Source organism: Silurus meridionalis, chromosome 17 (assembly GCF_014805685.1).
Source record: "Silurus meridionalis isolate SWU-2019-XX chromosome 17, ASM1480568v1, whole genome shotgun sequence".
In the NCBI taxonomy this organism is placed as follows: domain Eukaryota; kingdom Metazoa; phylum Chordata; class Actinopteri; order Siluriformes; family Siluridae; genus Silurus; species Silurus meridionalis.
This window is the reverse complement of record NC_060900.1, coordinates 13,664,374-13,690,995: the sequence shown is the minus strand read 5'-3', so window position 1 is coordinate 13,690,995 and position 26,622 is coordinate 13,664,374. Positions and strand designations below refer to the sequence as shown.

The 26,622-nt window shown below is 39.9% G+C and overlaps 1 protein-coding gene across 3 annotated transcripts in view; it reads right to left on the bottom strand.

Moving 5' to 3' along the window:
• The window catches only part of fbxl17 (F-box and leucine-rich repeat protein 17), a 235,068-nt gene that overhangs the window by 116,921 nt on the left and 91,525 nt on the right, over positions 1-26,622 (bottom strand). Inside the window, exon 8 of one of the 3 annotated variants that reach the window (XM_046871166.1) lies at positions 9,445-9,714. The exons of the other annotated variants lie outside the window; for them this stretch is intronic. Within the exon in view, the coding sequence (XP_046727122.1) occupies positions 9,672-9,714 (43 nt within the window). The 3' untranslated portion in view covers positions 9,445-9,671. Of the gene's footprint in view, positions 1-9,444; positions 9,715-26,622 lie in introns of those variants that run through there. 3 annotated transcript variants of the gene reach the window in all.

The window sequence follows — 26,622 nt, the reverse complement described above, 5'->3', positions numbered from 1 at the left end:
ACTCTCACAGGGCTAAATACGGAAAACACACTGTCTCAACAACTCCATCTGTCCCGCTTATGAGCTAGATGCATACTCCACCATGTTGAAAAGGAGAGATGAAATGATTCCTGGAAGAAACTGTCATCACCAGAATTTGTGTGTGTGTGTGTGTGTGTGGTTGTCCACTTAACATACAAAAAAGGTCATCAGACCAAAACGTCTCCTTCATTGCTCCATGGTCAAGTTGTACACATCACAGCATGGCTGCTCGAACCAGTCATGAAGCTACACAGCTCCAAACGCATGAAGCTGTGATGCAATGTGTGTTTGGACACATTTCTCATGAACCTTTTCACCAATTTGCGCTACAGTAGCTTTTCTATTGGATCAGACTGGTTAGCCTTCATTCCCATTCACATCAATTGTGTTGTTTCCTTTTTTTGAACATTTTTGCTGTATATTAACCACTGCATACCAAGAACCCACCACAAGACATGCTGTTTTGGACCCCAGACATCTAGCCTTGTCATCTATAAATTGCCATTTTTTCCTACACATCACTGCTTACTTGCTAATATTAGGTGGTAATAAAAAGTTTTCGAGACTAGTTTTATAAAATGGCAACAGATGGCAGCACAAGGCTGCACGTACGATCACAGGGTGCACCGAACTTTATAAGTCAGTGTGTCAAAAGACATGGTCATGTGTACATTGGGTGCTATTCTGACCCCGTGCACTACCAGGATTGCGATTTCATCATGGACAGCAAGGTAGAACAAATAGCAATGCACTCAGTCACTGAGCTCTTCTCACACGCGAGTTTCTCCCTGGAAACAACATGATCTCATTTCCGCACCCAACCTGCTCACCAGATATGACTCTCCTGCGGGCTTCACCCTCTTCCCGAAGATGAAGATCAAGCTCAATGGTCACAGTTTTAACAACATAACGGTAGTACTTTCTATTAGCTTTATATATATATATATATATATATATATATATATATATATATATATATATATATATATATATATATATATATAGCTCAGTGGCAGGAGGTCAGAGCCAGCAAAGCCTTCTCTGCTGATCTAAACACTATCAGAAGCACTGACTTACATGAAATTGAATTAATTTATTCCCAACAGTCTATTCTCATCATTTCGTAGCTTCCATTACGTGTATGTTAGAATTTCTCGACCAATCAGATTTCAGCCTCTATGTGCTGCCTTGTCAATCTAATCTGCCAAAGGCCTGCAAAGTCTATTCTGCTGGGTCTTTTACCATAGAGAATATTATTAATGGGTCTGTTTCTTTAATGAGATAATTATTGTACACACATACTGTTTCCCTGATTATCAAATAATAAGAAAAAATGTCATGTGAGAACACAAAGAGAGTTTTTTTTCTCCCATACCCAGGCACGAAACCTTTCTGAACACACTGAGTATTCTTTGTCATAACCGTTCAATAAAGACTTGAGGTGTAAAACACAAACAAAGCACTTGGCCGTTCTTCTTAAGGATTATCAGAGAACTAGGGAGCTGCCTGAGTTTGACTCTTCAAATAGCATGGAACGCAGCAACCATGAAGAAGTGTCAAGAGATCAACTGAGCAAGGGGTCTTCCTGCATGTTGGATTTGCACACCACAGGCACTGGATTGGACCAAACTTCCACCAAGAAGCCAGAGCCACCTCCAACATTTGACAAGAGGAAAGTGAACTCGAAAAGCAATAATCTTTCTGGTCATTTCCTTAAAAATGTCAAGCTTTTTTTTTTTTTGAAAAAGTAATGCAATCAATTCCATTATGTCAAATTGATACATCAATTAAAGTGCACAAATTGTGTGCAAAATAATATCAGTACATCTACACATACTGTAGGCATTAATGCTGTTTACACTGAGCAACGCCAAACCGTCAAGAGCAGCTGTGTTGAACTGATCGAATGTACAACTGAGAAGTCCTACATGCTCGTTTTTTATTAGTTAAACACACAGCTACAATAACAGCCAAAAGACGTGACTCATTCCTGCCTAGAGTGACACGCAGTCATCAGAGTGATTAGCATATACACCCCACTTGTAGCACTTTTTTTTGCCAGTACTGCCAGTTTCTTAATCCCCTTTTTAGCATACGTTTGCAGCGCCAATATGAACAAACCTGTTTTCCATGTGCCGGTAATCGTATTAGCACCTGTATCAACAGCTGTGCCTGGGATTCAACCATGATGTCAACGTGCCACTCCTGTACAGCCTGGAAACGCCTGGCTTACTGGCTTAGACGGCCACTGGCTGCCTGGTGCCCTGTCTGTGTCCTCTAAATGTCCTGTGCCGTGCTGAGTGCCTCATTTACACCAATGAATAGATGGCGAGAACAGGAAAGGAGAAATGCAAGCCAGTGCTTAAAATGGGTTTCACTTCATCTAGCATAACCAGTTTCCTTGAATATAGCAGACTATTTCCTCTGAAACAACCTAGTACTACTTTTTATTCATGTGCATGCACGAAATAGGCACGAAGGTAAGCTGTTGAAGAAAATACTGTTTTAGACCTTTGACTCAGTTTTTCTGGTTACAATGATATTTCTATATAAATCCTACAAACTTCTCTTTCTTGCGATATTGTGTCAACAAGAGTCTTTTACAGGCAAGGATTGGTGAACAGATGGAAGTAATGACATGTCAAAGGCAAAAATCAGAGCTAGCCAAGAAAAGGGCTTTGCGTTCTTGAACGTGAATACGTGAGCAGCATCTTTGAATGGGCAACAAATTGTTTAGGGGACATTAAAAAAAATATAAAAATCATCAACATACCGATATACACCAATCAGCCCTAACATTAAAACTGCCTGGTTATTATTATGCATTTCCTTCTTGCGACAACAATACAGGTGCCTCCATGAATCGGACTTGTTTGTCCAGCACATCCCGCATAGTAAACACTGCATATTCGGAAACACACAGATGTGGAGATTTTTCTATTTTATTTTATTTTTATGCCATTTAGCAGATGCCGATATCCAGAGCGAACTACATTTATCTCATACAAATGAGCAGCTATGAGGTTAAGGGTTTTGCACAGGGGCCCAGAAGTGGCAGCTTTGTGTGGTTGGGATTTAAACTCACAACCTTTGGGGTCAAAGTCCAAAGCCTTAACCACTAAGCTACCACCTCCCCATTATAATGACCCAGTTATCAAGTCATCATAATTCGGCCAAAGTTGCACAGATCCATACGCTTGCCCATTTTTTTCTCTTCCGACACGTCAACTTTGAGAACTGACTGTTCAATTGTTGCCCAAACACAGTATATCCCAGGTGCCTTTATAGCAAGATAATCAGATTTATTCACATAACCGGTCAGTGGTTTGACTATTATGGCCAATCAGTGACTGAATACTAGTATTAGATGCCAGAAAATGGACTTGGTGGCAAATCGCTGTGGTATAAAAGGAAGAAAAGCATTCCGGACATGCTATTAAATCCAGTCACAGTTGTGAATTTTCACAGATTGAGAATGGTAAAAAGTAAATAAAGCAAAAATTAAAAGCATGCTATGCAAACGACCTGCTTATTGAGCTAATTATCGCAACATTTGCATTAGGAACAATATTTGTATATACAAACGAGTATATAAAATTTTTTGGTCACACAAGCTTATGAGCTTTAGAAATATGAGAAGGTATCAGTTGCTACAACACACCCATGGTTTTGACTGTTGCCTGTATGAACCAGAAAGACACAGTTTATATCCCAACACTGGCATTGCACCAGTTTCCGCAGTGTTGATTAGTATGAATTCTGGCATGTTGGCTACGTAGTTGTTATGATTGGCTGATTATAAAATGGTGTTAATGCAGTAACTGAAATACTGCTGGCACCAAAAAAACCCAAAGATCCGGGCAAACCAGGAAGCCGAGCTTTGCCAATAAGATAATTAAATTTCTAGGAGCAAGATTTCTCTCTAACAGCTATTCCTTGTGTGAATAACAATTTTTTTGGATTTCCTCGTTCGCATTTTCCTCGCCCTTCCGAGAGCGCAGTAATTTCTTCGACTCGAAGAGACGTCAACCGCAGCTCCTTCGATTAGCATGCAGGAAGGAGTCCAGATGCTGCTGTAACAGATGTAGCCTTCCGAGGTCACAGTGCTGCTTGCACTCCAGAAACCCAGCGGAGGATTTGTGAGGATTAGAGAGAGGCGGATGAACAGGTGTGTGTGCGCGTGAATGTGTGGACGACGCAGGCCTACTAACATACTCCGGTTTTCAATCAAGCTCCCATCTGCTATTGTAGCAACACAGAGCCAAACAACCGAGGGATCGCTTGTCTGCTTCTTGGCCCAGTTTTAAAGGTAGTTGAACCTTTTCAAAGATTTACTTCCAAATGATTATCTAGAACATTTTGAATTGTACAGATCTGAAAATTGATTCCGTTGTAAAACCGAAACTGGCAACAAAGCCTCATCATCCTGAGCTTTCATGCAACCCACAAAGTCATTTTATAAAAAATAGAGACACGTTCTATGCACATTTCTCTTCAGTGACTCCTGGGAAATAATATGATTTTTAAAGAGGCTTCTGTGGGCGCGCCTGTGCCGATATAATTCACCGTCTATTCATCATCCTCTGCTCCTATTAACTCGCCTTCATCCCATTTTGACTTCATTGCAAGCAGAGGGAGAATGATAATCGATATGTACATCCCGCTTTCTCTCTGGCAAATCGCTTGAGTGACGTGTGCTAATGACTTTGGGTGTGTCTTTCCGAACGCCGGACTCGGCATCATTATCACGACAATCTGACGGGCGTGAGCTTTCAACTTGCGCAATAAAGCCATCAATAATTCAGCGAGGAGATGAGTGCTCTGTCAAGATCTCTCTCGAAAGAAGAATTTCACAAATATTCACCAGAAGAGGTGACACTAAATGTTCCTGACACACTGTAGGTCAGCATTTTGACTTTCCAGCCATAATATTTTGACTATGACTCCACCTGTTCTTTGTATATATTTGTCTCTCCTTTTGCTTAAAAACACCTCTTCTATTGAAACATAGTAATACAGAATACTATAACCTACACAAAGAAGTATTAAAAAGCATGGATACTAGCATAAAATTGCAAAAAGAAAATTAAATAAATTGGAACAATACCAATATTGAAAGCTTACTTTTTTAAAGATAGATAGATAGATAGATAGATAGATAGATAGATAGATAGATAGATAGATAGATAGATAGATAGATAGATAGATAGATAGATAGATAGAAAATAAGAAAATCTAGTAAATCAATCCTAACAAAAAAAAAATCTAGCCTTTTTATATGCACAAGAATTTCGGGTCCTAAAAATTAATTTCTTTTCTGAATCCAATTCCAATCTTCTAAATGCATTTGTTAAAGGATCTGATATCCGAAGTTGCAGGTTTTTGCTGGTACTGGTCTGCTATTAATACTGGAGATCAGATCAATGCCATCTCCTTATTAAAGATACCAATACACTAAAGTGTCAACTCAATATTCCAACAAAACCAGAAAATCCAAACAAGTGTTTCATATCATTGTATTTAAGCTGCTTTTGATTACATGGAAGAACATATTATAAACAGACCAAACCACATTAATATCTGGGAAAGAGAGAGAGAGAGAGAGAGAGAGAGAGAGAGAGAGAGAGAGAGAGAGAGAGAGAGAGAGAGAAAAAGAGAAAAAGAGAGAGAGAGAGAGAGAAAGAGGATTTTGATTAGCTATGACCCAAGCTAACAATAATGAGATAAATATTCATAGGCAACCTGAATCCCCCTGCGTTTTTCTGATTGTGATAATCAAAATCCTGCCTGTAAATCGAGAAACTCATGCTGTGCTTCTGCTTTTGTGCATCATTAAGTCAGATTAGGTCAATGGCAAAACTGCATGTCATACAAAAACTACAGCCCCAAATATCGCCGAATAAACTTCCTACAAGTGCAAAGAGACGCTAGGATCTTGCCAAAAGTGGCACCTGGTCTAAAAGCTCAAAAAAAAAAAAAATTCCAAAGTGCTAAAGAGCTTCTAATAAGAATTTCTGAAAAATCTTTAAGGATGTTGACTGTACAAAAAGCACTAGTTAGATAGAGGACAAGCTCTATTCCTACTGGGGAGCTAAAAAGGAAATAATTAGGCTGCCTTTCATCATAAATAAAGGTTAGACTGTTGTGTCAGGAGAGATTTTGAAAAAAAGGAGAGGAAAAAAAAAGACCCACACCACCCTGTGCCTGGGTCGATCCCCATTTAGCTGTGGCGTCAAATAACATTTCCATCTAAAAAAGCAACAAAAGCACCAGGTCATTAAAGCTCAGAGTGGGATAAGTGAAGGGTCCCTCCTAATAATCAAGTAAAAGATGAAGAAAACTGCATCAAATCCAGTATTTTAACTATGCATCTGATATTAAGAGAAACTCTCCCATTTAAAAAAATAAATAAAAATTACCCAGTAAAACAATAAATAAGTTTGTTTTTTTGACAGACAAAAAAAAATACCAAGCTGAATTCAGCTGGCTGCTTTCCTGACATAGAAGAAAAAACAGCTAATTAAAAAGGTTTATGCTAAATAGGTATTTTGGCATGGTGTTTGAATTTTGAATGACTGGATGCTGTTTTTCGCTCTAAATATGGACATGTGAAAACCAGTGGTGAAGAAAGAAAAGAATTAAGATTTAATTGTCTGGATGTAACTCAGGGTGACTAAAATGGTAAAAAGGCTCAAAATTAAGATAAGAAAGATAAGAGATTTGAGACTTGGTGACTCTTTCCGAGACACTTAAACCCCTTATTCAAATTAATTTTATAACTTTTGTGAAAATCTAAGCTTACAACGTATTTTCAAGAGATTTGGAGGTTGGGTATTGATGAAGCCTCAGTCATACATGGCCTGGTCCTGCTGTCTGGTTAGGTAGTATGACACTATCAATTAGCCTGCTGCATGATTACCAGAGGTAGCACACATTTGCCTTCATTCACAACACATATTCATACCATAAGCCAATTCATGCTTCACTACTCCGCAAAAAGGCCAAAGTGTACGAGGAGTATAAACATATTATACACAGCGATCAGCCATAACAATAAAACCACTAACAGGCGACATGAATAACACTGATTATGTTGTTTGAATGGCAGCAAATGAACACTCACAAAGTTCACAAAGTTGATGTGTGGAGAGCAGGAAAAATGGGCAATCGTAAGAATCTAAGTTACTTAGACAAAGACAAATTGTAATGGCTAGACATGTGGGTCGTCTACATTACATCAGGTCATGGGCACCAGAAGCTCACTGGTAAGCAAAGGGCAGTCAAACTGGTCCAATTGCACAGAAAAGCTACTGTAGAACAAACTGCTGAGCATAAGTTGATGGTGGCTCTAAAAGAAAGGTGTCAGAACACACAGCAGTGGTGGACAGTAATGAAGTAAATGTAATTCTTAACTGTACTTAAGTAACTTTTTTGCGTATCTGTACTTTACTGTAGTATTCCTTTTTGGGGAGATTTTTACTTTAACTACACTACGATTTTTAATCTTTTTCTTTTTTTTTTTTTTTTATAAGTGGGTACAAACTGGTCAAGCACGCAGCAAGCCGCCAATCAGGGTAGAGCGTGCTCGGTTTTGAACTTGTTCTGATTGGCGCTTGGTGGTTTCTACTTATGAACATTTAGTTCAGTGTCAGTTGAACAGCAAGCAGAACATTTTGAGAGCAATATGTGATAGAACAAATTACTGACACAATTTTGTTTCGAAATCCAAATATTCAATAGATATCAATTAGTGTTTGACTCATTAATATCTTTCTATTAATAGATTGATGTGCTGAGAGTAACAGAGTCTTTTCACATAAACAGAGTTGATTAAGAGAGTCTTGTGACAAAAATGATAATAGGAACATTATAGCCATAATAAATCATAGTACTTTGGATACTTAAGTACATTTAAAGGCAAAAACCTTTGTACTTTGACTCAAGTGAAAGTTTACTCTACTTTAAATTAACTACATGATTTGGGTAATTCATCCACCACTGACACTGATCTCAGTTTGCTATGTATAGGCCTGTACAGCTTCATGACCGTCAGAGTGCCTGTGCAGTCTCCGGGGCTGTGATTGAAAGGTGGCAAAAGGAGGAAAGTCGATAAAGGTAGTGTGATGCTCTGGGCAATGTTCTGCTGATAAACCTTTGGTGTTGAGATTCATGTGGATGTTCCTTTGACACGTACAACCTACCTAAAAATGATTGCAGGTCAAATGCACCGCTTCACAGCAACACTATTCCCTACTGGCAATGGCCTTTTTTTAGGAGGATAATGCACACGGCTACATTGCAGACATAGCTTTGGGATTGGTTTAGAGCAAGATTTCTCCAGATCTTTGTTTGATCAATCATCGTTAAAATATGCTGGACAGTTAAGTATGATCCATAGAGGACCAACCTCAGAACTTCTGGAATGGAATGAGGTGGAATTAGTGTCACCTGCTTCTTACTTTCTGATGTGAAAAAACAATTAATAACCATCACCAGCCTGGCAAAGCACCTCTGTCAAGTGCCAACTGCTACAGGGAGTGTGTTTCTGTCTGCCTATAATGAGCAAGATTTGGGAGTCGAAGAGAACGAGGCCCTTGTGGCACTATCCCTTACAGTCACTGCAGACATGCACTGTATCTAATGATTTACTCAAGAAACTGTAATTGTAAGAAAAGCCCCCAGAGCGTGTGAGACGTCAGTGGGTGTTAGTTCATAGACAGTGCTATTGGGAAGGGGAGTTGCTGCTTGCTGTCTGTACTTGACTAGCTTTCAAAACAAGGGCATTAATCATCATCATGTGTCTCCTCTTCCTCTCTCTCTCTTTGGTCTCTGTCTGTTGTCTGACTTCGAGGACAACCTAAAGGCTTCGTCAACATTCATACAAGCGCTATCACTGTAGCAACAAGTGTTTACCAGCAAGAAGGAGACCACAACAGATTCTGCTTTAACGTCCACAATCACATCTGGCCATGGAATATTATATACAAGTAGTACAACTTATTGACTCTTGTGAAAAGAAAGGACAGTCATTGTCAGACCTTTAAAAGCCTTTTGTTTTTTATACTGTAGACATTTTATTTTTAACCAGGCCTTCACAGATTCAGTCTGGCTGGGTTGATGACACTGTGCATATTCTCTTACAATACACAGGAAGCCTTGCACAGGATCTAATCTAAAAACAAAACAGCAAACGGTAAGAGCAATACTTGATTCTTAAGAAACTGGTTGCAATTGGTGCTTCCTACACAAGTAACACTTCAGCCATGGGGAGCACTCGGGAACAGAAACTTGACATTTGCAGAGATTTCGGCTCTTCCGTTTGCATCTCAAGGTAACCTCAAGGCCGCAACGATAAATATAATTTAAACTGGAATATGCTGGAATGTGACAACCACTGGCTCGCTTTATTTAGCATAGACAGAAAACAGATTTTATACGGATGGCAAAAAATGAGGGAAAGCATATGCATGATCATGTAAAACATTATGCAGCATCATGGTCGGAGGTTAGAGAGGCAGCTAAAGTATATCAGCTTTAGACTTTATTTCGAATGTTTAAGTCCAAGGCATGTGGGTTCTTAGTTCATCCATGGCTCACGGTGGACCTCCAGTAGGAAAACAGCCTGCTGAGTGAAGCACTTCACACACTCTCTAATTCTCTAACATCCGAGTGTGAACAACAGCAACAAGCCGCCTGTGGGAGAGGTTTTGTTTACTTTAGTGGAGGTTTTGTTTTCCAGTTACATGTCACACGTTTCTCAAGCACCATCTCTCTCTCTATCTCTGTTTCTCCGTCAAACACACACTTTTGAAATACAGTATTTCACAAAAGTGAGTACACCCCTCACATTTCACCTCACCATTCCATTCTTCTTCTCAAGGAACAATACTATAGAAATGAAACTTGGATATATTTTAGAGTAGTCAATGTGCAGCTTGTATAGCAGTACAGATTTACTGTCCTCTGAAAATAACTTAACATACAGCCAACATACAGTCTACATAACTGCCAACAAAACTGAGTGTTTTTGTCTCCTTGACAGGACCATACAAATGTGTGTATCTTGTACCTGTCCAAGAGCATGTCCTGTGGTCTGATAAGACTAAGGTAAACATCTTTAGCTCAGATGGTGGTAGCATCATGCTTTGGGGCTGCATGAGGGCTGCTGCTACTGGGAAGTTGCGGTTCATTGAGGGAAACATGGATTCCAACATGTACTATGACATTCTGTAGCAGAAACTGGGCCAGACAGCATTTTTCCAACATAACAACTCCAAACACACCGCCAAGATGACAACTCCCTTGTTGAGGAAGCTGAAGTGAAGGTGATGGAGTGGCTAAGCATGTCTCCAGACCCAAACCCTATTGAGCACCTGTGGGGCATCATCAAGCGGAAGGTGGAGAAGCACCATGTGTTTAACATCCAGCAGCTCTGTGATGTCATTATGGAGGCGTGGAAGAGGATCCCAGCAACAACCTGTGCAGCTCCGGGGAATTCTATGCGCAGGAGGATTTTAGTAGTGCTACATAACGGTGCTCACACAAAATATGTGTACTCATTTTGTTGCCAGTTATTTAGACAATAATGGCTGTATGTTAAGTTATTTTCAGAGGACAGTAAATCTCTACTGCTATACAAGCTGCACACTGGATATTCTAAAATATATTGAAGTTTAATTTCTATAGCATTGCCCCTCGAGAAATTATACTAAAATGTGTTGCTAAAATGTGAGGGGTGCACTCACTTTTGTCAGATACTGTATGTATGTATGTATGTATGTATGTATGTATGTATGTATGTATGTATTGTGTCTTGTCTACAGTCAAGCATGGTGGTGGTAGCATCATGCTCTGGGGCTGCATGAGTGCTGCTGGTACTGGGGAGCTGCCGTTTTATTGAGGAAAACATGGATTCCAACATGTACTGTAACATTCTAAAGCAGAATATTTCCTCCCTTTAGAAACTGAGCCGAATGGCAGTTTTTTAACATAATAATGACTCCAAACACACCGCCAAGATGACAACTGCCTTACTGAGGAAGCTGAAGCTGAAAATGATGGAGTGGCCAAGCATGTCTCCAGACCTTAACCCTATTGAACACCTGTGGGGCATCATCAAGCGGAAGGTGGAAAAGTACCATGTGTTTAACATCCAGCAGCTTTGTGATGTCATAATGAAGGAGTGGAAGAGTATCCCAGCAACAACCTGTGCAGCTCTGGTGAATTCCATGCGCAGGAGGATTAAAGCAGTGCCACATAACAATGTTGCTCACACAAAATACTGACACTTTGGACACAGTTTTAACATGTTCACTTAGGGTGAAATTATTTTTGTTCCGTTATTTTGACACTAATGGCTGTATGTTGAGTTATTTTCAGAGGACAGTAAATCTATACTGCTATACAAGCGGCACATTGACTACACTAAAATATTTAGACGTTCATTTGTATAATAATGTCTCTTGAGATGTTATACTAAAAATGGTTGCTGAAATGTGAAGGGTGCACTGACTTTTGTGAGATACTGTAATTATTGCAGCTAATGAATAGTATAAATAATGTACTTAATAAATTACAAAACCTTAATTAAGCAATTAGTCTTAATATGCATAAAGGAAAGAGGAAACAAGTCTCCTGCTCTGAGCAGGACATGGTTTTTAAGCCATTTTGGGATCAGTGGACTTTGAGAAACAGGCTTTAAAGGCAGTATATGAGGTCTTTGACGGGTGCTTATGGAGAAGTGGCAGCTCACAGGTTGAGGCCCTGAGTTAATGATCGGAAGGTCTGGGGTTTAAGCCCCGGTATCGCTTAACTGCCACTCTTGGGGCCCCCGAACAAGGCCCTTAAACCTCAGTGCTCCAGGCACACTGTATAATGGCTGACCCTGCACTCTGACCCCAGCTTCCTAACATTGCTGGGATATGTGAAGAAGGAATTTCACTGTGCTTTAAAGTACATGTGACAAATATAAAGCACCTTTCTTCCTTTCTTTATTTTTCTTCTTAATCCCATTCAATTTCCAAACCAATCCCTTTACAGTACAGCATGGCAATACTAAAACTACCATACATGTATACAATGTACACACACACACACACACACACACACACACACACACACACACACACACACACACTTACTTCAGCAATGATATATTCATTAAGGCTACATAATACACATTCCACTGTTATGGGTTGTGAAGACCATGGCAGAGAAAATGTGACAGAAAACTGAACAGAATAATTCAGTTTAGCATAAATAAGAAATGTTGGCAGTCAATGATTAGCAGAATTAATTTAACATTATGACTCATTTAAGTTGTAATTTTTCTCTTTGTACTCAGTCACTCTGCAGAATTAATTGAAGACAACTGGTGTGACCTTCGCAGCATAATTAGACAGATGGAGCAATTAGATTACTACTGGAGTGCCACATCAAACTGGCAATGGTCTGAAAAAAGGAAAACATATGATTCAACTAATATCAATACATGACCTTTTTTGTGAAAGGTCAATGGAAGAAGCAATGGTGTTGTAAAGGTTGGAGGATAAACATTGTACAATAGGCAATTCAATTTAGTGATTCAACAAAAAGAAAATAGAAAAAAACAGGCAAACAAAAATCAATTACTGGCCACTGGGAAAATTGTGAATGAATGGCTAGTTTTTCAGAAATGGACAATGACTCCTGTTTTCTCCAACAAATTAGGCTTTGCAATACTTTTCACCGTATATATAAACTGTGAGAAAAAAATGATTTTATTTCTTAATCGTCACAAGCATCAACTTTTAATGAGCTGGAACACTCACACTGACTCTCACACTGACTCCAGTATAAATCATCAATAGGCCTTGGTAATTAGATAGATGTTTAAGCTGAACAGACATATGAACAGAAAAAATATGATATTTTCTGACCTCTGACACACTACACAAATAAAGCAGCAGTTCAAAAGCACACAAATAACACAAAAATATTTTTCCCCAAACATCAACTATGTGTTAAACAGCTAATGGCGCAGTATCACTGCTGCCTTCTGTATACCAAACACTATAATATATTAGTGGATGGATGGATGGATGGATGGATGGATGGGCAGATGGATAGGTGGATAGACACAGACAGACAGACAGACAGACAGACAGACAGATGACATTTTAGTATTGTTTCTTAATATTTTTGTTTCTCGGCAAAACTGTGTTATAATCTTATAATCTACATCATCTGCTCATTAGTTCTGAAAACCTTTACAAAGTAATGCTGTAATCTTAACCATCACAAATGAAAGTGAACATGAATGTGGCTGTGATATTTATGCAACACAACTAAAGAGATATTCTGTGTGCTAATATTCTGAAATGAATAGAGCGTGTTGTTTTATTCTATTCTTTCTCTGCTGTGCTGACATGTTGCATCAGAGTAAATCAGCAGCGTCCATCCACCTGCGCCAAACAAACTTCCTTTGTGTACTATCAAAAACTCTTACATTTTAAAAACGTCCCACAAACCCAGCAAAAAGTCTATTTTTTAACTATAAATCCATTTTTCAGTATAATGTTTTGATAAGAGTCATGAGGGCGGTGGAAAGTTTTAAGAGATACAAAGCTCATCAGTGTGTTCAACACCACTGTGCATTAAACATTTAGTTTGACTTGAAACACCTGGCACACAGGGGTGTTTTAGCTCTGACATGCTGTCGGGTGAATGTCACTTTTAATCCTCCAGATGAACATAAAATATGCAGGCGAGTGTGTGATTAATGCGGCTCGCATCGTCGCTGCTTCCGTACGCGCACACAAAGTCATAGCTCAAGAATAAACCGCACGCCGGTGTTATTCTCCTATAACACGACACAACGTTTACCGCTAGACTATAGACTGGTAAATCAGTGCGGAGAAAATACCTCCCAGTCACTGCCCATTCGGTTCAAGAGGGAAGGATTTCCTGTTAAAAATAACAAACCCTGAGTTTATATATATTGCTGAAAAGGCAAAAGAAGAGCTCAGCGAAAGTTTCATTCTCCAGAATAAGAAACGAGAATGCAATTTGCCTTCAACTCAAGACACTTAAGTCAGCTCTTTTTCTATCCCACTTGTCCACGTCTACCCTAGATGGACACTGTCTACGTTCCAATTCATCCCAAAGATGTTCAATAGGGTTGAGGTCAGAGCTCTACAGCAGAAGATCTTCCACTTCAAACCATGTAAATCATATCTTAATGGAGCCGGCTTTGTGCACAGCGGCACTGTCACGCTGGAATAGGGATGGGTCTCTTAGACTGAAAGGGAAATTTCATTCTACCAAATACAGACATCCTGTACAATTGTGTGCCCTTAATATTTGTGGTAACAACCACATATGGCTGGAAATGTCAGGTGACACAATTTCTTTGTCTATATTGTGTATTGGTGTGAAAGAGACAGATGTAGAGGACAGGGGGGGTATGGAGACGAATGATCCACTGTGGGAGCAACCAAAAGAAAAAGAAATGTATGTGTATTTCTATATCTGTACTTAAGTATTTCTTAAACAGACATTAAAAATGCTATTCTGTATCCACTGCAAGCGTTTGCTTTTTCAATGCTATTTTGCTTGCTGCGCTGTAGTCATACTCCTCTCACAGGAAGTGTCCTTAAACCACCACAAACTTCCCACAGGCCCAGACCACAGAGACTGCTAAAAACCTCATGCCACTCCTAAGCAGTTTGTGCACATCATCAACTTTTCACATGACGTTCCTCACCCTTTGTGCACGTGAAAGTCGGAAAAGTACCCGTGGAAGAGTGAGTGTTGTAACCTATTTTCAAGTCATGCAGCGCTGTCTCCTTGGAGAAACGGAACGAACGGGGTTAGGTGAGAGCGGTGGGGAACAAGAGCGAGGGATACAGATAGATGCGGATGTGTGAAATCATTACAGCTGTCTAAGTGTTTCTGATTACTAAGAGCTCGCTGTTATTGACACCATTGAAGGCCTGTTCCAGATGCCAACAAGGAGGTGATTTCTCTCACACGTTGAAAAACCGCCTCCAGGGTTAAGAGTGCAAAAGTGATTTCCAGGAATCACTGCAGGCTTCAAAGTTCCTTTTGAAGGCATGCCTATTACAGTTATATATATATATATATATATATATATATATATATATATATATATATATATATATATATATATAAATAATGTTCTGACTGCCAATCTTGTATAAAAAATGAGTGACACTATTTTTTTTTTCCTCGTCCCTTTATGCTGGTGGCTTTGTTCTTCCATAGCCAATTGTCTACGGGGGATTCGTGGGAAGCAGTAAAACGCCACTAAAGCAAAGAGCAAACAGAAAGCGGGGAGCGGCTATTAAACCGAGGCATGCTAAGGATTTCCGGGTACACATCAACCCGGTGGGTTTGATTGCACTAGGAGTTGTGATAGCTGGTCCTTACCTTACAGCAGACACATTTGTCATAGCTATGCATTTTTTTATTGGTAGCACACTGCTGACATGAAGAAGTATTGTATCACAAAGAATTTAGGGAAAACTTTTTTTCCCTCCCTCACAGAACAGCAGCATTCAAGTCTTATTAATACACAAGAGCTCCTGTTGTTTAAATCTTTAACAGATTAGCAGAATTAATCTGCAAGTCACAAACTTGGTGTTTTTTTTTTTGTTTTTCCACCTACTTCACACAAGCTGCTTTCAAACAGAGAAGGAATTAAAGAATGAGGTTTAAATCACCAGATGATAACATCACAATGTGTTGATTACATTTTTTTTCCTTTTTACAAAAATGAATATAACATGAAATATCATAATGGAAAAAATGGAAAACTGCCTCTGAGAATCATCTAAATTACACAATTCACTACAAGCCTCGAGCTCTGCAAGCCACTGTGACTTAAAATACTGATACAGCTTATCATAAAATAGCATGTTTCAAAAACAAATGTGTGACAATTTTATTGCACGAGGCAGATAGACCAAAATAAGAGACGTGTGAAAAATTAAAGTGTATTGCCGAGTAAGAATCTCCCACTGGTGGCCAGGCTCGTTTGATCCCCCTGAGTTTAACAGCAGACAGATGAGTGAAAAATAAAAAGAGCCAAAACAAGCATAGGTAAAGCCTTGTTATAATAAAAGAACGCCTTGTTATAATAAAAGAGTGCATTAAATGGCACTCAACCACCTCCCATCCCCCAGGGGCTTTTTTGTAGCTATTTTTTTTAACTAAAACTATTTGTTCAAGGTGCGACTCAAGTAAACAGACTTTAACTCGAATTCAATCAGTCCCCCCTTTTTTTTTCCTCTGAGGCTACGTTGTATAAACTGCATTACATTTACAAATGTTTCCAAATGGTGAATTAGGGCAAACAACATATCTGCTGATCATCGAGACCCCCCGGCTATGACTTTTATCAATATCACTCCAAGATGTGTACAGACCGCAGGTGAATTATGTATAATATATAATTGCGGTAATAGCTTTAAACAAGATCCTGAGCCTTTCGAAGAACCTTTACGCAATACAAATCCGTTGGAATATTTCAAAGCAAAGCAGATATATCACGGGATATTACACTGGGAATGTTGGAGAAGCTTTGAAGTATCTCCAAGATGAGATCGTTACTGACTGTACATTTGACCTCTACGGCAAAACAGCAGGTTTGATAAAGAGCCAGTTTTATGCGGTCGGCAGAAATTCTTTCGGAAATGTATACTTGGAATTGAAGGCGGGGAAGACTCTCTGAAACCTTTCAAGCAAATCAACTGAACAAACAAAGCATGTCCGTGTAAGGGATGGAGCTCCAGAAAGAAAAGGTCAAAGCATTACAGTCTTTGTCCAGTCCGGTATTACGCTCTAGCCAAAATCTCCACACAGCTAAGAGCGCTACAGAGCCTGAGACAGCTGCATACAAAGCTACAAGGCACAAGGTCACAAACTCAACAATGCTCTCCACTCCCTTTACTGGTCACGCCAAGAAGCTAATTATTCCTTGGGCTTCTCATCTAATGCATGACTAAATGCCAGAGATCTTTAATATCACTTAAATATCTGCTGGCTGTGCATTCCCATCAGAGCTTTCTCCCTCCCTGGGAACACTGAGGGCAGGAAAAGAGACCCAACGATGGACTCCAGAGACCTCCCTTAATAGTCTTTCACATTCATGGGATCTGATAAGACCCAGTAGCCAAGAGGAGATTAAATAGTGATCGTTCCGGTGGATGAAGGGGGGAATTAGACATATAAGCCAAAGTAAATAGCTATTATGAATCTCTAAAGAATAGAGGCGTGTGAGGAATTCACGAGGACCAGTGCCGTTATAAGTTGAGTCTTTCTGCTTCTACTATAGACTGTGTGCATTTTAATACCAAGATTTGAATCGGTAGTATGCTAAGTCAAAAGTAGCCTATGCCAAGAAATGACAAGAAGAAGAAAACAACTACGAGATTGACTCTGCTTGGTACACATTTTTTGCACATCCCTATTTTTTTGATGAGCGGAAAAAAAAAGAAAAAGAAAAAAAAAAGCAAGTCTACGAGTTAAACCCAAATCAAGCATCAAATTCTGGGAAGTGTTGTGTAAGCCTTCCTCTGTATATCATGAGGGCCTACAAAGGGAAAAGAGAAAGACAGGAAAGGGAAAAACAAGCCATGGAGTCAATGGAGCATTTCGAGTGCGATAAAAAAAATAAAAAGTTTGTGTGTTCCGGCATTTCTCCAAAGCAAAGCAGCCAAACCCTGTATCACAACAGCGCTGTGGATCACAACCCTAACTCCGTCTGCTGCACAGCCAGCTCAAACGAGCTCATTTCCCTCCCATCCAACCCCCCCTGCAGGATTCCAGTCGAGCTTTGCACGCATTACACGACGTGAACGTCTAAAAATTTACCAAATTCAGCCACAGAAAATCCGTCGCCAGCAGAACAGCATGGAACAGCGCAAGCCGCCTTCGGCTTCTAACGTCCACTTTTAACCTTCTCACCCGGTGAACCCAACCCAAAAACATAAAACAGTTCATATAACCGCAGGAGTTTCAGCAGAAATGTCAAACGCTGCTGCATATTCGGAGGAATTTGGATGTGCATTTGTGTAAAATAGCCAAAAAATACAAAAAATTGTCTTATTGCATTTCTGACTGTATACATCTTTTGAACACTAAAAAACTACATGCATTTAAGTCTTTTACAATCTGGGGGGGGGAACAAAATTCATGTGATCTCATTTGCCTCCCAAAACTGCTAGTGGTGAGCAAAAAAGATGGGCTAAGAGTCTACAGGAAAAGGTCTGTGGTAAGTCAGTGTAAGAGTCTCTTTCTGTGTGAGTAGGTGGTTCTTGGCGCAGTTATTGGCAAACCAATGCAGACTGGTCTAAACGGTACCTTGACGAATGGCGCCTCGATTCGGGTCAAACGATTTAAGAATGGATCTTGCTTACATTTTTTAAACTTCAGACCGATGTCCCTGTAGGATCTTGCACTCCTGACAGGCAGCAAAAGATCTTCTCCACTTAAACTCATAGAACCTACTTACATCCCATACTTGTATAATTACAGGGTGCTCCTTCAACAGTTTCTTTTTAACTCCAAAAGAATTCCAAGTAGTTTCTGAATAATATGCATTCAGAGGAATTACTCAATAAGGAAAGGGTTTTATAGGGATTAAGACATTAAGCTCATTTCCTCTCTAAAAGGCATGCTTTTCTATCTGAATAAGCCCTCAAATTAACTGGCCTCTGATTAGTTGAAGGATTAAAAATAATTCAAGCAACTTACAATAATTTTTTTTTTATCCTGTCCTCCAAATGTGTTTAATTCAAGGCATTCTTTAAAACAGGTTTATAATGGAATGAGTCTCATTCCTTCTATGACGGCATTAATAAAATAAATAAATCATTTCTCAATTGAATGAAAAAAGAATCAAACGCAAGAACCTCTTACCAGAATTTCCTTATAAGGCAATAAAAACAGGAACAGACTTAACTACAAATTCTACTACAGTGTAATTGCAAAGTCATACTGAAAAAGGTGCGAATGTGTAGATGATCCGGCTCCGGTTCGCGTCTCAAATAGAAAATCACGTGCGTCAACTGTACAGAATATGGATGTACTCCAAGAAACATAGCTAACCAACGTCAATGACTAATCTGAGAATGAATTCTTGCCTTTAAATGATCACACCATTAGAGTAATCAGTATCCTGATGTTTGTTTTTAAAAGTGCATATTTCAGATCTTGCACTTTATACAAATCCACATTTCGCGTTTAAATTTACTCATACAGTCATGAGCATGTGGCCGAGATCCACTATTTTCATTTCGAGACTTCCATTCGACAAGTTTTTTTCATAATGGAGGACAAACAAACCCATGGACAGCATTAGCATATGCAGTGTTTTCCCGGTTGAATCCCCTCGTTAGACTCGATCTCTGGAAAAGCAATAAGTCTTTCGGTAACAAGCCAAGGGAGCAGTTCTTAAGAAATGATTTGGGTTATTACGTTACCTGTTTGCTTAGCACCTCCTTTCATTTTAGGAGTTTCAACAAGCTTTCGCACATTAGTCCATCTGGAATGAGAGTTATTACATTGTTGCCGGGGCAACATCGCTGTCGATCACAGCTTCCCGATAAAAAAAAAAAAATGTTGAAAAGAGAAAAAGTTGTAGCTACTCATCAAAAAACAGGGAAATTCCCAGTTCAGAAAGATGTATTAAGTCTCATGCAGAGCTGATAGTTTATTGTCAGAATCAACGTTTAAAAAAAAAAAATAATAACAAATAGTTTCTTCTGGGGCTTTTATCTCTGCATGTTAAACATTACGACATCCAGCAAACATTTTATTTCTGTAATGGATCAATTCTTCGACAATAAACCGCGAACATAAATTTTCGAAATCTAATTAACTTTTTAATGCACGTATTATGGTCTCGGAGTCGGTTGCAGATGCACGACATCCTCTTCAAATCAATCAGGATGTGTTTTTCAATGGCACCGAGTAAACACTTTGGTTCACTGCTTCCCATGTAGCGGAGCAGATAAATGATGTTTATACGGTTGTGGTAAACGGTCAATATATACAGCTAAAAGACCCAAAATTCATACACAAGTTGTATAAAGAAGAATCTCCCATGCTGGATTAACTCCAGAGTGATTTAATTTTTAATCACATGGACAAAAACTAGATGCCAAACAACAAAAGTATGTGACCGTCAAGATGGATTTGAAAGTACATAAAAGTTTAATGACGTAAAAAGCAGTGCATGATGATAAACAAGTCACTGGGCCTTATGATATAGAACTTACAGCATCTGTTGTTTTTGTTGTTGTTGTTTTTTAAAGCTGAAACTAAAGCTGAAGTGATGCTCCAAAGACAAAATTCATGACCCAATGTTACCTGTTAATATTTCCTGCCTGTTTTTCCCTAATCACACCACACCACACCACACAATCCTGACACCAGAAGGCTAATACTCATCAAATCTGGTCTTTTCCTGTACCAAGGGATGATATAAAATCATATATTAATAAAAAACAAACAAACAAACAAAAAAAAACATTATACAGCGCGATCCACTGAGTAACGTTTCGAATCGGCGGTCCTGCCATACGGAACGTAAAACATCAATTAAGAAGTAAGAAGCGATTACCGAGCGACCACTCATTTCCGAAATTGCGAATTATGTATGTAGACGACAGAAGAAATCGTTTACACTGAACAGAATCGCGCTATTTTCTCTGCCGCCACACATTCGCTTAACATCTCGGACTACTCACCATTTCATCATGCATTCTTTATGTCCACGCTGTTCTAGAGACGATACAAAAAAAAAAACAACTGTCAGGAGCCGAGCTACCTGAATTCTTAAGGAGTCCTGAAAACGCCTCCTTGAGCTCCAATCGCAATGTAAGTTGACAGCGCTCTTCCCCCTGCTTTGATGGAAACACCCTGAAGCTGGGGTAAGAAGTGTGAGCAGAAACAGACAGCAAAGACACACAGGTAGAGATGAATGCTGCTTTCCTCAAGAGGAAGAAACTGTCAGGAGGGAGAGTGTGAAGGAAGCATAGCGCGTGCTAGAGATGAGTATTCCACTCTCCAAACTCGCACACGGATCAGCGCCCGAAGACCTCTTGTCGTTTTTTTGAACGTGAAGGCCGAAAAAAGCTCCCTGAATCCACGTGTGGATCTAGCAGGATTCAGAGAGAAGGTCTGTCTTTTTCATTTTTGATGAATACACAGCGAGAAGAGGGAGGACACCGTTGGACGCTGGTTTTTCCAACTTTTACGTCTTATGGGAAAAGCAGGAAAGGTAAAGGAAACCACAGACTAGTCTCAGGCTTTCTCCAACAGAACAGGGTCTAAATCTCAAGTATGGATGTCAAGTGGTACAGAAAATGGAAATGCATTATATGGTCAGAAGTATTAAGACACCTGACTTTCCCAGCCATATGTGGTTCTTTCCCAAACTGTTACTACAAAGTTGAAGACACACAATTGTACAGTGCCTTTGGATGTGGCAGAATAAAATTGTGCAATCACTTGCACATATGACTTACATGGTTGAAGTGGAAGATATTGAGTGCCTGCAACCAAGTTCTGACCTCAACCTTTTGGGATGATTTGAAACCCTGAATGCACCCCCCCCAGGCCTCCTCACACTACCTCGTTACCAACGTCGAAGGATGAATAAGCGCAGATCTCCAAAACCTCTCTGCGAAATCTAGTGGAACATCTTCTCAGAAGAGTGAAGTTTAAAATAACAGCAAATGGGGACTAAATGTGGAATGGAATGTTTAAAAAAAAAAAAAAAGTATAGTCAGATGTCCACAAACTTTTGTCCATATCGTGTATACCAAAGAGCGGTCTTCACTAGCATTCCTTTGATCACACTGTGAAGATCCAATCTATAAAGCAATTTTCTAAACAATAATTCGCTCCCATTTGACATATATGTGATCCAGGCATGAGGAAAGGTGTTACGGAGAGGCGTTTTGCTTTACACACGGGGGAGTCCCATAAAGAGCATCCTTCTCTCTTTAGTTACAGATTGCACTGAAGGACACCTCATCTGAGGACAATGTGCAAATGTCCAGAGCATTTTAGCTCCCACCATGCAGCAGGAATGAAGACGCAGCTCACCGAATACATCTGGAAATATTGGATACTCATTTATCGTTACTGAAAAAAAAAACCATTTGTTTACACCCCAAACCCTTCAGCAGTGGAAAAAACTGCCTTAAAGCTGAGGCCTGCTTACATCGCTGTAAGATCGTTTGACAGGATCAAGCTCTTGATATACACACTATATACAGGGTTATTAAAAAATTTACCGATTTCATTATGCAATATTTGGAAAAAAGAGAAAAGTAATAGAAAACTCCATGTTATTATCCCAATGAGCAATAAAGTGCTTGAGATTCCTTACAAATTTCATTTGGTCACTGACTCATTCCATGACGATGCTTGAGAACTGAACCAATGTGTCATGATATGAGCTGGTTCTTTTTGAATAACCCTGTATAGACGCTATGGTCAGTCCGCTCTGGTGAAAGCTATTGTATGAAACAGACGTTTATGTAAAGGTTAAATTTGACAGAGCTGTGTGTGGTGAGAGATTGTACAATGCGATTAGCTTTCGCAAGCTCGTGACTAAAGCATCGATGCAGAAAACCCTTCTGCAAAAACACAAGGCTTTCCTGAATATTACCTTGCACACGAATTTGCTAGATCAGACTTTGCACTCATAGAAGGGTACCCTTTGAAATCCATGGAAGATGTAGTACCAAATATAAACTCCATGGAACATTAGAAAAAAAATCTAATCTTTGAACGTGAAATAATTGACACTTACTGAGGTTTTGTAGAATAATAAAGCAATAAAAGATTACAAACACCACACTAGTGATCCTTTAAAATAACGAAATGAGGAAAAATAAATACGCATGAAATGAATGACTGTATGAATGATTCATTAGTAAGCAATAAAACATGCAATGATTTTGTTTTGTTTTTTCTTCTTTTCTTTCTTTTTAAAAAATTCGATCAATTCTCTTATGTACCCTGTTGCACACTTGCAGTATTTTCTTTGCTTTTGCCAAGTTTTTCTCAGAAACATCTCCTCTACGGGAGATTGGTATAAAAAATGCTACTTTGATGAGTTTGCCGTGCCCTTTTCCACTGTGCAGAATAAGCTCACGGGTGCAGGTGCATACATTTACGCAGAATTCTAGGCTGCGTCCCAAACCACAAAATGCACTCGAAGTAGTATACTTAACTACACCACTGGTGTAGACATACTATTTCTACAGTCATATGCAATTTGGAACATAAATGTTGGATTGGATCTTTTCCGTTACGGAAGTGTTATAAAAATAATAAAAATTAAAAAATCCTATATAGCTTGTTACATACACATAAAGTAAAATGAATGAAGAAAACTTTGACTTCAAGTTAGCTGAAGCCAATTAGTTTCTACTGAGGCTACCTGATGAGACAACAGTGGTCATGCATCAGCAACCTGCTGCAGAGTAACTAATGCTTATTCTGGAACATAAGCAGCATGTGATGTGCAGAATAAATAATTCATTAACATGTAACTAGCTACTGTAGCTAAATACAAGCTCTGCTAGAAGGGAAAAGAGTTACTGAGTTGCTGGAATCTCGCAATGTGCTACTGAACTGAACCGCAATCTGAATGCTGCTGTTGCCTCCTAAACATGAAGGACCAAACTACAGACCGAACTATTATACTAATTTGTTATGTTTCTGATTTTTTCCTTCTGTGAAAGATAAATGTTCTTTGTTCAATTTCTGTGAAACCCAAAAAAACACAGAGAAACTTGCCATTACTGGACTGACACATACACACACACACACACACACACACACACACACACACACTGTCCTGACTGGCTTTAGCTCCTACCAAACACAGTGTACTCTGACTTCTTTTACACCATGCATCTTTTAGGAATAAAAACACAATATAAAGCCATTGCCAGAATTTCTAGTATCTTTGGTTACATAAAAAAAATATAACAACATGTATGGTATTTTGCAAAGAAAAAAATAAAAGGAAAAAAAAATAAAAAAAGAAATTATATATATATATATATATATATAACCCAGCCATTATGGATGCACAAGCCAGTGCACTCTTAGTGCCGGTCCCAAGCCCGGGTAAATGGGGAGGGTTGCGTTAGGAAGGGCATCCAGTGTAAAACGTGCCAAATCAAATATGCGGATCACAAATGAGAATTTCATACCGGATCGGTCGAGGCCCGGGTTAACAACGACCGCCACAGGTATCGTTAGCCGACAGGGTACCGGTGGAAATTGGGCTACTGTTGGCCGAAGGAGGAGAAGGAGAGGAGGAAGACGTCTACGGAGACGGCAGGGAAAGGAGCAGTGTAGGAGAGTGGAGGTTCGGGTTGGTACGTTAAATGTTGGTACCATGACGGGTAAAGGGAGAGAGATAGCTGATATGATGGAGAGGAGAAAGGTAGATATGCTGTGTGTTCAGGAGACCAAGTGGAAAGGGAGTAAGGCCAGGAACATTGGAGGTGAATTTAAACTGTTTTATCATGGTGTGGATGGAAAGAGAAATGGTGTAGGTGTGATTCTGAAGGAAGAGTACAGTAAGAGTGTAGTGGAGGTGAAGAGAGTTTCTGATAGGGTGCTCCACAAGTTGGCTGTGAGATGGAGGAGAAGGAAAGATTCTGCAGTAAATTAGATGAAGTGGTAGATGGTGTACCTAGGAAAGAACGATTGGTGATTGGGGCAGACTTTAATGGGCATGTAGGTGAAGGGAACAGAGGTGATGAGGAGGTGATGGGTAGGTATGGTTTTAAGGAGAGAAATGTGGAAGGGCAGATGGTGGTAGATTTTGCTAAAAGGATGGAAATGGCAGTGGTGAACACTTATTTTAAGAAGAAGGAGGATCATAGGGTGACGTATAAGAGTGGAGGAAGGTGCACACAGGTGGACTATGTGCTATGCAGGAGATGCAACCTGAAGGAGATTGTAGACTGTAAGGTGTTGGCAGAGGACAGTGTAGCTAGACAGCATCGGATGGTGGTCTGTAGGATGGTTTTGGAGGCGAAGAAGAAGAGGAGGAGAGTGAGGAATGAAAGAAGAATAAGATGGTGAAAACTGAAGGAGGAAGAGTGTAGTGTGAGGTTTAGGGAAGAGGTCAAACAGAGGCTTGGTGGTGGTGAAGAGGTGCTGGATGATTGGGCAACTACTGCAGGAGTGATGAGGGAGGCAGCTAGAAAAGTACTTGGTGTGACATCTGGAAATAGAAAGCAAGACAAGGAGACGTGGTGGTGGAATGAGGAAGTGCAAGAGAGCATAAGGAGAAAGAGGTTGGCAAAACAGAAGTGGGATAGACAAAGTGATGAAAAAAGTAAGCAGGAGTACAAGGAGATGTGTTGACTAGTGAGGAGAGTGCGTTGAGAAGGTGGAGGGAGTATTTTGAGCAGCTGATGAATGAGGAAAATCAGAGAGAGAGAAGTTTGGATGATGTGGAGTTGGTGAAGCAGGATGTAGATAGGATTAGTAAGGAGGAAGTGAGAGCAGCGATTAAGAGGATGAAGAGTGGAAAGTCGGTTGGACCAGATGACATACCGTAGAAGCGTGAGATGTTTAGGAGAGATGGCAGTGGAGTTTTGACCAGATTGTTTAACAGGATTTTGGAAGGTGAGAAGATGCCTGAGGAATGGAGAAGAAGTGTGCTGGTACCTATCTTTAAGCATAAAGGAGATGTGCAGACCTGCAGTAACTACAGGGGAATTTAGTTGATCAGTTACACCATGAAGTTATGGGAAAGAGTAGTGGAAGCCAGGCTGAGAAAAGAGGTGACCATCTGTGAGCAACAGTATGGTTTCATGCCGAGGAAGAGCACCACAGATGCCTTATTTGCTTTGAGAATGTTGATGGAGAAGTATAGAGAAAGACAGAAGGAATTGCATTGTGTATTTGTGGATTTAGGGAAAGCGTACGACAGGGTGCCAAGAGAGGAGTTGTGGTCTTGTATAAGGAAGTCAGGTGTGTCAGAGAAGTATGTGAGGGTGGTGCAGGACATGTATGAGGACATTGTGACGGCAGTGAAGTGTGCAGTAGGTACGACAGACTGGTTCAGGGTGAAGGTTGGACTGCATCAAGGATCTGCCCTGAGCCCTTTCCTGTTTGCAGTGGTGATGGACAGGTTGACAGACGAGGTCAGACAGGAGTCTCCTGGACTATGATGTTTGGATGATATTGTGATTTGTGGTGAGAGTAGTGAGCAGGTTGAGAAGAGCCTGGAGAGGTGGAGATATGCGCTGGAGAGAAGGGGAATGAAACTCAGTAGGAGTAAGACAGAATATATGTGTGTGAATGAGAGGAAGGGCAGTGGAGTGATGCGGTTGCAAGGAGAAGAGCTGGAGAAGGTGGAGGAGTTCAGGTACCTGGGGTCAACAGTGCAAAGTAATGGAGAGTGTGTTAGAGAAGTAAAGAAAAGAGTGCAGGCAGGGTGGAGTGGGTGGAGAAGAGTGTCAGGAGTGATTTGTGATAGTAGGGTATCTGCAAGAATGAAAGGGAAAGTTTATAGGACTATGGTGAGACCTGCAATGTTGTATGGATTAG